This window comes from Camelus dromedarius, chromosome 15 (assembly GCF_036321535.1).
Source record: "Camelus dromedarius isolate mCamDro1 chromosome 15, mCamDro1.pat, whole genome shotgun sequence".
Classification (NCBI taxonomy): domain Eukaryota; kingdom Metazoa; phylum Chordata; class Mammalia; order Artiodactyla; family Camelidae; genus Camelus; species Camelus dromedarius.
In genome coordinates, this window is record NC_087450.1 from 935,351 (window position 1) to 950,063 (window position 14,713).

The window sequence follows — 14,713 nt, forward strand, 5'->3', positions numbered from 1 at the left end:
AGCTCAGGGAATGCTGGGAAGGCCGTACTGTTTCGTAAAAGAGAGATCCAGCGCAGAGGGGACATGTGGAGGGGCTTTGGGGAAGGGCAGACTGAGTAAAAGGAGCAGGTGGGAAACAGCGTAAGGCATTAAGGAAACTAGACCACTGTTACTGGCGGTGGAATGGGAAGACAAAACATGCTGCCTTGAAAATGAAACATCACTTAATTAATTTCAAGTGAGGACGGCTAAAACAAGAACCAACTCCAAGATACACCTAACTTTCCCAGGGGTGAATTTCTTTTCAATATCCTCTAATAAACTGTAAGGGAAAGACCCTGAAAGAAAGAATGCCCATACAGACACTGGTTTCACTAGGTGAGTCTGGAAAATGAACACAAGTGCATTATCCAGTCCTACGGCATTAAGCACAGAATCACATCCTAAATTGTCAGTTAAAAACATAAGTGAAAAATTCTCATCAGCAGATGCAAATGTGAAAATGCACACTCACGCCAACCCCCGGTTTAATTCTCAGAATCCCCTGGTACTTATATAGTCACACAAGGACATTAACAACAAGAGACTGTACCTCATCCCAGGAAGATTCTCTTCCTCTCTCTTCTGTAAAGTGGCGCACTGACACACCATCTGTAAAATGTATTTACAGGTACATTAATGAGAATATTCACGAATGTATATTAAATCCACCATGTGCGTCTATCTCTGTTCGTGGATGTGTCAAAACAATAGTGGCAGAAAAGACTTTCAAAGATTTGGAGCATTTTCTGAAAAAAATGCTTAAGTCACGGTTGGGATATATTTCAAACCAAGTAGTAAGAGGAAAACACGTAAAAAATAATGGATATGGAAGTTGGGTTTGTGCACTATGTATTTCTAACATTTGAAGTTAGCTCTTGTTTTTGTTTTTTCTTTTCTTCTGTTTTTAAATGGAGGTTCCAGGAATGAGCACACGGAATTCGGCATGCTAAGCAAGCATTCTATTTACCACTAACCTATGTCCTTCCCCGAGTCAACTAGCTTCTCGGCATAGATAAAATAAAATACAAAACAGTCTTTCACTGTTCACTGCCTTACAAAACATGTTAGTTTCCTGAAGCGCAAAAGATCTTTGAGGCCTTCTTCCCGTATCACACTTAGTCTAACATCAGACCGAGTGGGAGACAGGTCTCAGGACCCTTGACTGAAGAGACCACAGGCCCCGAGTTCGGGTGTTTCTTCCATAACCGATCATCGGCTGTGGAATGTCAGGGCTCCACTCGCTGCAGACAGTGACGGGGCGGGCTTGTCCGCCAGGGAGCCCGGAACGTGGTGTCTGTTGAAGACCCGTGTGCAGAACCGACAAGTCTGCCCTCCGTCAGAGGACCCTCTTTCCCTCTACAACAGACACCTCCCTCCCCAGGGCAGGACGGCGAAGACGCGGTCCATCAAGTGCGTCTGCTAAGGGACCAGAGGGACACGGCCGTGAGCCCAGTCAGGGCCGCCCGTGCACGGGGAAGCCCCGGAGAGCGATCTGCCCTTCTTCTGCAGTGACTCAAGGAAGAAACAGAGGACTATGCTTTCCTCTTACCGAGCGGAGTAGCTGGCGGTGGGGGTCGAGGTTGCACAGGGCAGCAAGTGGGACCAGGTTCAGGTGCCCAGCTGGGCGACGACAGGCCGCTCACGGGGCAGGCCACACGGGCTGGTCCTCGGAAAGATTGGGGCCCTCCAGCCCACGGGGTGACCTGCGGGACAGAAGGGAGGGCTTGGTTGAATGACAGACAAAAAGCCAACACCGACAATAGCCGAAACCCAACGCAGCAGTCTTCGGCACCGGGCACCCTCCCCTGCACTGGGTGCCCAGTTGGCAGCTACGCGGCATGCACTCCTTTAGCCCTGGGCCTGCCTGCAGCCTGGGCTGCTCAGGAGGCTTTTGGGATAAAACACTGTCACCAAACTTCACTGTGATGACTGGGCATACTTATCCCCTAATTCCCAATCCATAGGCAAAGCCAGGAAGGTTTGTTCAAAAGGAAAATGCTCGTTGCAGAGATTATTCAATACAAAATGACCACTGGAACACAACTGAGTAAAATTACTTACTTTGGTTTCCTCTGCCTCCTGAGCCGGTAAGGCGGTGCCATTCCTAACAGGGGTGCCAAACGGCCCTGAAGCTGTAAAGGGAGAGCAGCACTGAAGGCGGATTCTATCTGACAGATGCCGTGCAGGGGAAGCATGAGCCGAGCCCTCCGTGCCCTCCTCCAAGAGCTCTCACTCCCACCCACGCCCCGGTCTCTTCACAGAGGCCGCAGGTCTCCCTCACACCTCAGTTGACCCCGAGGACGAGGGGAGACTGGACCCCTGTCCCATGACGAGGACACCACAGGGCCTTGATTCAGGTGTTTTCATAGCTAATCACCCTGGATGTGGTCTCAGGGCTCAGATCCCTCGCAACCAACACTTACACAGTGGACTCACAGCACACTTCCTGGCATATCAGTCTGTATACAGATTATACATTAAATTAAGAAGGGTCTTTCGTAGGAAGAGTATCAACAACCCCTGACTGTGAGCTCCACCTCTTCCTCCTCAGCCTGTTGGTGAACGGTTAAAAGCCTTCTCTCTGACAGCGCATGTCTTGTATAAGTGACCAGATGTCACGTAAACATTTATGAAAGAATTGGCCTCAATGACTCATGTTGTAATAAGCGGCAAAAGAATGGTGAGTTACATGGAGTAGCTGGTGGGAGACTTTAGAGTTACACGTTAACTCTGGGAGAGGGAGGCTACGTAGTCATGTCACTTACTACCTGGCTACTCTAGGTCACTGTGCAAGCTTTTTTATAAGAACGAAGGGACCTGCAAAATTAGTGAAGAAATGCCTGCTGCCTTAAAGCAGATCTTGAATAGAATATTTACCCACCAAGGCAAATGAAGAAAAATGTTTTTCTCGTTATGACATACTGCCTTCATTCTACAACGTCATCCATGTTATTTTCCTAAAATGAGAAGAAAATTCAGCCTTCAAAACCGTGTCTAGGAGGGAAGAGAGGGCTGACGCTCATGTCTTCTAGTGCACAGAAACCAGCCATGCCAGCCACGCCAGGCAACCAAGAGACTGGGGGGCGGCCCGCAGTCCCTGGAGGGGCGTGAGCTCCACCGCTCACAGGGGACAGAGCCCTGCTGGCTGGTGGCATGTAAAGAAAACAGCATCTTGTCACCCAGCTGTGAACCTGTTCCCCACAGTGAGTGTGTGGTGTGGTGTCCAGGAAACCCGACAATACCCATGGGGACAAGCAGCCCACTGGGCGGCTCCTGCTGCAGAAATGGAGCTGCCGCACTTCACAATGCGCTCCTTACCTCTCAGGGGAGGGTGCAGCCTGTACGGTCCTCCTGGGGTGGGCTCCTGCCTCATGTATTCCTCTGCCTGCCTCCGTCTGCAGATTGCATCCAATCTTAAAGATAAAGAATGGCTTCAATACAAATTACACCACCAATTCCTCTACTAGGCACAAAACAACCAGTCCTTAAAAATCTCAAAACACCCTTAAAAATGTGTCAAAATTCTGTACCTCTGTTTCAGGTGGGCAACTTCCCTTCTCAGCTCAGAGGAGTTTTCCCTTCTCAGGTCAGAGTTTTCCCTTCTTAATTCAGAGATTTCCCTCTCCAGCTCCTGAGCCCTGAGCTGTGGGAGAAAAACACATCCACGTTCAGTTGTGGCCGACTGTGCACAAAGGGAAGGAAGGAAACAAATTCTTACCGAGCTGTCTTGGGCCTTCTTCTCGGCAAGAGTGACCTGAAAAAGTCAACACATCAAGAAACACCCCATGGCTAGGGGTTCTCAGGGCCACAATAGCTGTCTGCATCAGGTGCTGAGGACTCAGTGTGTCAGGAGGAAGGCAGGTTACCTGGTGTCTCCAAGTGATCTCTGCTTCCCGCATTTGCCCGTGACATTCTTCAAGTCTTATTCTATGAGTTACAAATTGTTCCATCAGAGAAGACACAATGCTGGGTATGCTGTTAAATAACCTGCCCCAGTCCACGTTATCTGCACTGCACACTCACACACATCATCTCACCGCTCAAGACACACTGCACACGGCTGCAGAAGCACAAAGCTGTCGCTGCAGCCACTCCTTCCGTCACTGTTACTGAACGCCTACCCGGTTCTGCGTGGACACAATTCCCCCTCCTGTTCTCAGCATTTCCCTCACGTGTCCTGTGCTGAGCGTCTTTCATCACAAAGCTTGATTCTTCCTTTCCTTACATCCTGACCCTACTTCTTACACCTGGGTCTCCCCAGCAGCAGAGGAATGTTTATTGGTCCGACTGACGCTATACTAAACTGCTATCCTTAGGGTGAGAACGGTTTATAGTACCTTCAGAAACATCTCTGTGAACCGTCTCTCCACTCAGTCTGGCCAGCACTGGGACCAGGAAATTCTTAGTAACTTAATACTTTTTAAAGTTAAACGTTTAAGTTAACATGTGTAAAACTTAACACTTTTCCTCCTGTGTGAAGCCATGTATACAAATGTCTTTTGTTTGGGTCGGTTTATGATATTGTGTCTAAACATTTTAGAAAAGTTTTCAAAAAATCCAACAGGTGTTTTCGGAGCCGCAGGTGCAGAGGAGCTGAACTCACCTGTACCATCTTGTCTCCTCTTCAGCCAATTTTGCCTCCTCCTTTGCTGCCAACAGCTGCTGCTTTCCCACCAGCTCACATCCGTTCATGTCCACCTTCCTGAGAGGGGAAAGAAACTCTGAAATTCTGCCAGTTTCCCTCCCAGAAACTGGAAGGGAAGAATTCCATGTTCCTTTCGCCCTTCCCCATAAATGCTCAGGCTGATAAATACACAGGAAAGAATTAAAGTACCCCCACTAATAAATATGAAAAAACTACACTCAGGCCTCTGGCAAGTGTTTGGTATCTGGGCTTCCCTTCAGAATCCTCACCCTTAATCATTTATGCATAAAGTAAACACACAGGAAAAGCCCACGTGAGGTGTGCTCTGCGCCCCCCCCCAACCAGGCTCAGGCTCCTGTGCCTGGGACAGCACGAGCTCACTGTGTTTCAACGTGGGAATCAGGGTCTGACCAAGTCATCACAACCAAACACATTAGGGTAAAGCAAGCGTTCATGACTTGTTTGATTTCTCCCACAGAGAGCCCAGATTTCAGTCAAAACCTGGAGCAAAACCTGATCCTTTAGGAAATATAAGGAAATGTTTGTTTTTGAAAGCGGGTTAATGGGTGTGATGTCCATGACCTCTCCCTGAGAATGACAGGAAACTCTGGACAAATTATGAAATCCATGATCGTATATACCAAATTGCTAACAAGCCAGAAAGGGACATGAGTCCAAGATGGAGAAGAAGAAAGCCCAGGACTGGGCCCACCTTCCCCGGGGGTCACCCGATAACTGCAGAGGAAACCACTGAGATGCAGAGCAACTCGGCAGCCGGTGCCCCCTATGCACGGGCACCGCAGTCAGGCAGCTGGAGCTCACGGTCCGTCAGTGAAGGTGATCCCTAGAGAGACCCACAGGACTTAGCTGGGATCCACGAGAGCTACATGCCAGAAACAAAGGTGGACAGGAGACACACGGGCCTCACGAAAGCTGGTTGCACTGACTGATCTCAGCCTCTAACCGGGTTAACAGGATGTAGCGCTGCTGGCGCCCTGACCACCTGGCAGCTGTAATGCCCACCTTCTCTGCAGCAAGTTAACCTCACACGAGGCCTCAAATTTTCTCTATTTTCTACCCAATGTCTAGAGTTTATTAAAAATGATAGACACATGGCAGGTCATGACACTTTGATGTGGTTGAAACCTAAGGACAATAAAAATGGACCTAGGGGGATCCAGATAATGAAGTGACTAAATCTGGTCCAAGAACCCGCTAAAATCTCAAACTAAATACAAACAAGACTCTGGTAACCAGTTAGAATGAACAGAAGCAGCAGATTACAGAAATCAAGGTCGAAAAATAAATGCACATCTGTACTGATTGAATATGGTAAAGAAATTTTGGTGGTAAGTATTCTGAAACATATTACAATATCCACATAACTCCACACATTCATTCACACATTGTCATAATTAACACGGGAACGTCTTACCCTTCAGTGTCCATAGTTCTCTGTCCACTGATTTCATCAAGGACGCGTACTTTCTTCACCTGCCTTTGGAAACCGTCTTCCTCAAGTTCTTTCAGAGATCCCGATGCAGCATGGTGGTCTTGCATTTTCTTTTTACCCTCTATAAACATAAAACAACTGGCTTTGTGTGTGCACATGTGCACTCAAGAGCTTGGCTGTGCTGGGGAGTGGAGAAAGGAGAGAATTCTGAAGGCAGGAATCCCCTTTTTACCTTCCCAGTGCAAATTCATTGCTATTACAGGCATGTTTCATTTTATTGCCCTCCCTGGTAATACATATTTTTAAACAATTGAAGATTTGTAACAACCCTGAGTACAGCAATTCCATTGGTGACATTTTTTTCTGGCAGCATTTGCTCATTTCTTATCTCTGTGTCACATTTTTGTAGTTCCTGAAATATTTGGTTCTTTATCATTTTAATTAAAACAGGCATGACATTCCTTTAAGGCAAAGCCTAATCCAGCGGAAGTCCCCAGTTCTCAGCAATTCTATAAACCCTGAGAGATGTGAAGAGGCTTCAGAAGAAAAGTGTGAAGCCAGCAGGGGTTGGCCCATGAAGTTTAAGGCAAAATTCCATCTCCACTGCATACCTGTGCAAGGTAAGGCGGGAAGAGCTGACCCAGAGGCTGCTGCATGTGCTCCAGGAGATGAAGCTAAGGCAGCTAATGAAGGTGGCTGCACTAAACAACAGGTTTTCAATGCAGAGAACTGCAAGGGGAGGCCACCCAGCACCATCACACCTGGAGAGAAGTCAGCACCTGGCATCAAGGCTTCAATGGACAGGCTGATTTTCCCGTTAGCGGCTAACGAAGCCAATATTCATTTAACATTATGAAAATCCTATGTCCCATGAGAATCAAGTGAAATCTACTCTGTGCTCCATAAATAGAACAAAGCCTGAATGACAGCACATCTATTTACAACATGAATATTTTAGCCCATTGTTGAGACCTACTGCTCAGAAAACAAAACAAAACATAAAAAAAAATTTCTTTCAAAATATTACTGCTCATGGACAATGCACAAGTCATCCAGGAGCTCTGATGGAGATGCATGAGATGAATGCTGTTTCCATGCTTAACACGACATCTATTCTGCAGCCCATGAATCAGGAGTAATTATGACTTTCAAGTCTTATTATTTAAGAAATACATTTTGGAAGGCTTTAGCTGCCATAGACAGTGACACCAATGATGGGTCTGGGCAAATGAATGGAAAATTTTCTGGAAAGGATTCACCATTTTACATGCCATTAAGAACATTCGTGATTCATGGGAAGAAGTCAAAATATCAACATGAACTGGGGTTTGGAAGGAATTGATTCCAATCCTGATGTGTGACTTTGAGGGGCTCAAGACTTCAGTGCAGGAAGGAGCTGCAGATGTGCTGAAAATAGCAGGAGAACTAGAGTTACAAGTGGATCCTGAAGATATGACTGATTGGCTGCAACCTCATGATAAAATGTGCATGAATGAAGAGCTGCTTCTTATGGACAAGCAAAGAAATTGGTTTCTTGAGATGGAATCTACTGGTGAAGATGCTGTGAAGAAGGTTGAAATAACAAAGGACTTAGAAGAGCGTATGAACTTAGCTGATAAATTACCACAGGGTTTGAGAGGACTGACTCCAATTTGGAAAGAATTTCTACTGTGTGTAAAATGTGTCAAATTGCCTGTGACAGAGGACTTGTTCCTGAAAGGAAGAGGGAATCCTGTCACAAACTTCAATTGCAAAAGCCACACCAATCTTCAGCAACTGCCACAATGACCAGTCAGCAGCCACCAACGTTAATTCAAGACCATCCACCAAAATGACTGTAACTCAATAAAAAAAGTTAAAAAAAAAGACCATCCACCAACAAAAAGATTAAACCTCACTAAAGGCTCCAATGATGGCTAGCAGTTTTTAGTAATAAAGAGTATTTTCATTAAGTTATGAACATTGGGGTTTTTAGACAGTGGTATTGCTCACTTAATAGACTACAGTGTAGTGTAAACTTAACTGTTATTTGCACTGGAAAACCAAAAAAACCCAAAAAAATAAGTTATTTGACTCTTTTTATTATATTTATTTTATTCTAGGGGTCTAGAACTGAAGCCACAACATCTCCCAGGAATCCTGTATGTAAGGTTTTCTTCCCAACAAGCAACATACCTTCCAGGCTGCAGTCCCCAGTTGTCACAGCTCGCTGCATCGAACCCTCAGATCTGGTCTTCGAAACACCTGGCTGTAAGATAGATATGAGAAGACATTCAAGAAGTACTGATCCACAGCAATGTGCACATACTTAACATGAGAGGAATCATACGCTTGGAATCAGCTAAGACGGGCCATCTGCTTTCCGTGCGTTACAGCACAATTAAACACTGACACAGTGATGCTCGGTTCTCTGAGGTAAGCATCTCTTGGGGTGAGTAACAATCCTTACTCTCTTCTTGCTGCTGAGCTGAACGTCCTCCTGCACATGCATTTCTTCAGATTTCACTGTGGCTTCACAGACATGAGATTTATTAAGAGCAATTTCAACTTAAAACATTCTCATTGGTGACTAAATTCCCAAGAAAAATAATTTGAGTAGATATCAACATTTAATCTTCTAAGACATGAGATTGTTGTTCCTTGTGAAAGCTAATGTGTACAGTGGAAATCCTGCTGCAACTGGAGGCATTTACCTCAAATTCCTGAAGTGTTCATTGAAACAGCACCTTTCAAGTTCTCTGGAGATGTTCCTTTTTCCAGTATATTCACACAGGATAGAAATAAATTATGTACTAAGATTTCAATGAAAACTCAGGGTGATATGCTTAAAAAGTGTAATTTTTTTTTTCCAGAAACAAAGTATTTTGCTAACTGCAAAACAAACCATAGAAAATAAATATATTAGCCCTGGTACATGTCCAAAGACCTTTGGTGAGCATTCTCTCCAGAAGATATTAAGGCAGTGAAATGATTCTGAACATACAAATTTTATAAAGAAAGGAAAGCAAGTGTTATACGTTCCCTTACACATGCTTGAAAGCATCTGAGACTTTCCCTGAATTTCGGTTTGGGGCTGAAGACAGTGCTCCATTTGAGTTTACAGCAGACAGGGTCTCTTCCTTCAAGTTCTAGCACCGGGCATCCTAGCAGCTCATTCTGACCCTTTGCATCTTGCATTTCCTTCTTCAGCTGGTCCTCTTCCACTGCCAGCCTGCCAATCTCTTCCAGAAAGCCTTGGTTTGTTCTGATGGGCAGTTGCTTCTCTTCAACCCTTTTGGAATCCTGTCCCTTCTCAGCCAGTACCCACAACTACCCCTAAGTTTCATGTGATGGCATCTGATCCAGGCTGGGCCCAGGACAAATGTCAAGCCCATAAAGAAATGTGGAAAAAAGACCTCCAGGCACAGATTTTTCCTCACTTCCACAGGCTTCCTCCTCCCTGGACAATGGAGGGCATGACTGGACAACAAGGGGAAGCAAGGGTGGGAAACTGCTCATGTCAAAGAGCTCACAAATGAGTGTTGCTGGTGAAATATAAACAAAGTTTACCCAAATTCACATGGAAAATTCTCTGTTTAACATCAACAGGGCAAGGAGCTGTGCACCTAGTCTAGTAACTTCCTTAACCTCTCAGGTATTTCCTGGCATCTTCTGTGTATCTTGGAGGGCAGTGTGAGTGGTGAGAAAACTCTCTAGGTTGTGAAAATAAGACATATTTCCTAGTCTCTGAAATAGAAAAAGTCACAGAGGTTTTAGTCCATGAAATTCTGGGTCATTGTTCACAGGGAGGTTCCGCTCCTGGGCTCTCACACTCTGCTGTGGTCAAAAGCAGGAGGAGCAGGAGCACGCAGCTCACCCAGGGCACAAAAAGCCTCAGAAGCCCGGCTATGGTCAACGTGGCAGCTCTTACCAGGTGTGGGCTCTTGGCGTTCTGGTCCCTCACTGCCTGCAGCTTAGCTCAAACAATCTGAATGATGTCATTCAAATTTTCATTCACCTTCTCAATGGCTTTCAAGCTCTCCTTCAATGAAACATTGAATTAGTAACAATTACTCATTACTTTCATTTCTATTTTCAGAATGTAATCTAACAAGAGGTTCGTACCTTAAACTTCAGTGCTTTCTCAGAGGGCAGCTTCTTTTGCCTGATGGCCTCCTCTAAGCATTTCTTTGAGTTGTTGGTCTATGCAAAAATGTAATGAAGGAAACAGAATTACAAATACTAATTACACTGCTAGCTGAACCTATCTTGTGTGTGACCCCTTCCACTAATACAGAAAGTGGTGCTTTACATCTACGACACTTGCTTTGTTTATTTTTTTACTGATATATAGTCAGTTACAATGTGTCAATTTTCTGGTGTACAGCATGTTTCAGTCACATATATATATACACCTATGTTATGTTTGTCTTCACATTCTTTTTCATTATAGATTACAAGATATCAAGTAGAGTTCCCTGTGCTCTACAGAAGAAATTTGTTTTTTGGGTTTTTGTTTTTTTTTTTATCTAGGACACTTGCTTTGAACCTAGACCTCTTATGGAACACATGGAACAGGACAGTAGGATGAAGGAAAAGAGAGCCAAATAACTGAACTGCCAGAGGGGGGAGGAACTGAAGGTAAAATCACAAAAAAAAAAAAAAAGCAAAAGGACAAGGATACCTTCTGCACCCAAGCAGATATATTTTCTGCAAGTTCTCTGTTTTCATTCTCCAAATTCTTGCTCTGCTCAGTCATCTGCTTTAAAGTAACTAAAAGGAGATGAAGCAATTTCTCATATTGGCAAGAAAACCCAGTAGAATAGAATTATCATGATTTATTAGCAGTAGAGACATATCTGGCTGGCACTATGAGTATAATTAACCTTTTAGCTTTTCTACTTTGCCTAAAGGAAGCAAATCTTAGTGGCATTCTAAATGTGAGATCATTGAGATTCCTAGTTTAATTTTTTTCAAAGATGCAGAAACACAATAAAAAGTCTTCCCCTAAATTCTCTCCCAGCTATAAGCACCATTCTTAGAAAATTCAATCATTCAAATACTTCTGACATCACCAGAGATGAAAAAGAAAAACCAAGCATCCTGTCCCCTTAACATTCTCTCCTCCAATTACTAAGGTAAGTAAACATGCCCCTGCTTAAAAAAAATAGAACCCTTATCCCACACAGGTTCACCCCGCAGCCAGGCCCTATCTGCAACACCACAGAAGGCAAGTTCAAAACGTTGCCTGACTGGGCCTGCACAGGCCTCCAGTGTCTTCCTTCTGCCTGGAAGATCGTCTTTCATGAAAACCATGTTGGGGGCCCTGAAGGACAAGGTCGCTGGAATTAAACACTTTGGTACCATGTGGGCTTCCCCACCTAGTCACCGGAGGACCTGGATAACACACAGGCCCTAAATGACAAGCTTTTCTATCGCCAGGATGAGAATGTTACCATCACTGCTTCAGGAAAGCAGCACATGTAAAACAGCCAGTCACAGGCGATTCCACGTGTGAAGCTCTAGAACGCAGCCCTCAGAACCAGACTCCTCTCTCAGGCATCTAAGTCCCTCATCTGACCACACAGTGCACACGTGTCTTCTGTCTGCCCAGTGGGGGTGCTCTGATCCTGAGATCCCTCTTCTCAGCACCAGCCCTTCTGCATCAACTGTCACCAACAGCAGCCCTTGAGGGCCTACTGAGCGCGGGGCAGCCACCCTGCCCACCACACACAGCCCCATTCAGTCAGCAGAGTGTGAAGCCTGCATAGAAAGCATCATCCTCAGGCTGAATCACTTCCATTAAGTCCCCACTGCCATGAATGGCTCCCTTCACTTCTGAGCCACAGCCCATGGTTTCCCCTCTGCTGTGACACACACCGCCTGGCTACATCTGCATCCCTCCCTCAGCCTGGAGAGTCCTCACAGGCTCAAGTAGTGTTTCAGCATCTTTACTTTTCACCAAGAGCCAGCTCATATTAGGGACACACTCCGAACATTAGACTCTTCCCATCACCTGCTTCCTCAAGGTTGCTATGCAAAATTAAACTCATCCTAGTCTCCCTACTCCTGTGACCCTCCTGGCCTCTTAGCTCAATAGATGCCAACTTCCTCTACGATGTCATTTAGACACCATCGCAGGAGTAAAATTTTCAAGAGTTGAGAAGTCAGTTAGACATCAGAAGTCATTGTGTTTACTCTTAGTTGAATTAAAATCCACATCAAATCCTGGTATTGAGAAAATATTACAAAGGAAACTAAACTCTAATACCTTACCTTGACACACTGGAGGCTTTACCTAGGAGAGGAAGAAACATTAAATTTGAAGTCAAAACATATAATTAGTAAATCTATAATTTCTAATAAACTATCAAAACAGTAATCCATTGAAATCACAATTATCCCTTTGGTTCAGCATAACAATTAATATGATTAAAAATCAGGAAAAATCAGAATTTCCTACTTAAGGCATGATCTTTCACTCACCATTTCTGATAGCACAATGGTAAATAACTTATTTTAGAAAAAAAGATCTCCTTACATTCTATTAAATAAACATCACTCTATTCAATTTTCATAACGCATATTCATATTTAACAACACTGAACTATATTATTTTCATGATATGTTGTTGTAATGCATCATTTATCTAATTTTTTTTTTTGTCAAACCAAACATCCACACTTAAGTCCAGAACCTGGATAGTTGTGTAACCTTCAAAAGGGAGAGAGAGACAGAGAGGAGAAAACTAAAAGAAAAATAAAGGCAAAATCTTTATACTAAGATTAAGATGCACCCCTTTCATTCAATGAAAGGTTTTCTGAAATCTTATACAGAGTTGACTGTTGAATTGATAAGCAATTGTAACATATGAGGTCGTAAGATTTGTCAAGACCACTAAAAACAAACGGACATCAAATGAGACATCAGACAAGAATGAAAGTGAGTAATGGCTGTAGTAAAAGCACACACAGCAGCAGGATGGACAGCGACCATTTTCAAGAAGCGAATGTGCTTCTTCACTCAGATACAAGTCATCGTATGCGGAGTAATAGTTCAGTAAAACCCAGGCAGGACTCCACTGTAATACCATGTAAAGACACATTTCCCTGACCCTTAACACATATTTCTTCATTCAAAACTTTAAGTGATGATCAGAGACTGAGGCCAGCCCCTAACCTTGCCAAGATATTGGAGAATCATCACAGTGTCGAAGATCCAGTGGCAATAATGTGGCAATAGAAGAATGCATCCATGGAGGGCAAACAGAAAACCACAGATGTTCCCTTAACTTCACACTTGCTCATGAACACTGAGCTTCCCAGTCCCCTGTCACCCAACACACAGGCAGGGGCAGGTGGAGAGATAGATGGGCTCGCCAAATACTTAACCTTCCTGTTTTGTTATTGAAGAGAAGAGTTTATAAATTGCCATTGTCTCATTGAGAATATACTGTTGTCTTGCTCAATGAGTTCTTACTATAAAGATTTTGCAACAAATTTCCATTTCAAAACTAATTTGTGTTCAAGTTAGTAATCTAAAAGGAAACAAAGAAAAGACTCCTGGATTCTGACCCAGGCAGGCAAATAAAATGTCCAGTGACTATAAAAATTCCTATTAGGTGTGATTAAAAGGACACTGTCAGGTACTTTAGTAATACTCACAGCAAGGACGGTCCTCCAGACGAACAAGAGAAAAATAGAAACTCCCCAGGAGGCAGCAAGAAGAATAAGCTTCCACAGAAGTTCATAAACATCAGACGCAGGATGGAAAAGGAGAATCAGAGTGTCAAGGATCTGAAAAGATATTAGATATAATGAGGAACCTCAAAGACATTCCCAGTGTATATGTCACAGAGAATCATCTTTAGAAACCCTCAACCACATCTTCAGATAGCTCCACAGAGAGGCGAGAAGGGACACTTGAGTTCAAAGGAGTTCTTGGGAGTGTGGGCATGTTTACTGCCTTGATTTGGTAATAGTTTCACTGCTGCACACATACGTCAAATACCTGATACACAAAATGTTAGAGATTTGACTTTGCTGACAGGCACATTGCAAATATTTTTAAAATAGTTAAGAGAACTTAACTTATGAATGTAGAAGCCAACTTGAAATTGAAAATAAGCAAACACAAACCTACAGGGCATGGGACGCCTCCATCTTCTATTGTATGTTCATGAAGTACCTGGACAAACCCCTATGAAATGTCTCCAAAAATACACCCAACATGTATGGGGAAAGAGCAATGAAGGTATGTGTTAAAATACAGAGAGATGTACAGAGATGTATTTCTACATTTATAGACTGGACATGAGTGATAAAGCAGACCAGCTCTTAGAATAATGTCAAAATTACTATTCCAGCAAAAATTAATGATATATTTTAGCCCAACTATCTAAAAACCATGGAGGTTTTCTTCAATATTCACTTTGGTTCTGAACCAGAGCATGTAATGTCAGACTTCTGAAATAAATAGGGATTTGTATAATAGAGTTTTAATCATATTATACAAGATTACTCAAAGAATGAAGTTACATAAAAAGAGAACTCAAAATAATCAGTACAAATAATTTACATGCATATTTCACAGTACTGCACCTACGTCCATTAACA

General features: G+C 43.7%; 1 protein-coding gene across 3 annotated transcripts; it reads right to left on the bottom strand.

Moving 5' to 3' along the window:
• Nucleotides 1-2,080: 2,080 nt before the first annotated feature.
• On the bottom strand, nt 2,081-13,882 carry LOC135323015 (transport and Golgi organization protein 1 homolog). Of its 3 annotated transcripts, XM_064494259.1 has the most exons (14): nt 13,763-13,882; nt 12,375-12,396; nt 10,783-10,871; nt 10,224-10,301; nt 10,030-10,140; nt 8,295-8,367; nt 6,102-6,240; nt 4,625-4,723; nt 3,888-3,948; nt 3,740-3,775; nt 3,552-3,664; nt 3,340-3,434; nt 2,903-2,978; nt 2,081-2,153 (listed from the first exon to the last, which is right to left on the bottom strand). In XM_064494259.1, exons 6-13 carry the CDS (start codon nt 8,332-8,334, stop codon nt 2,971-2,973), a joined length of 591 nt encoding a protein of 196 aa, XP_064350329.1. In that variant the 5' UTR covers nt 8,335-8,367; nt 10,030-10,140; nt 10,224-10,301; nt 10,783-10,871; nt 12,375-12,396; nt 13,763-13,882; the 3' UTR covers nt 2,081-2,153; nt 2,903-2,970. The 3 variants fall into 3 exon arrangements, with proteins under 3 accessions (XP_064350329.1, XP_064350330.1, XP_064350328.1); XM_064494260.1 differs by lacking the exons at nt 12,375-12,396; nt 13,763-13,882 and having other exon boundaries at nt 10,783-10,985; XM_064494258.1 differs by lacking the exons at nt 10,030-10,140; nt 10,224-10,301; nt 10,783-10,871; nt 12,375-12,396; nt 13,763-13,882 and adding an exon at nt 8,813-8,889.
• Between the last annotated feature and the right edge of the window lie 831 nt (nt 13,883-14,713).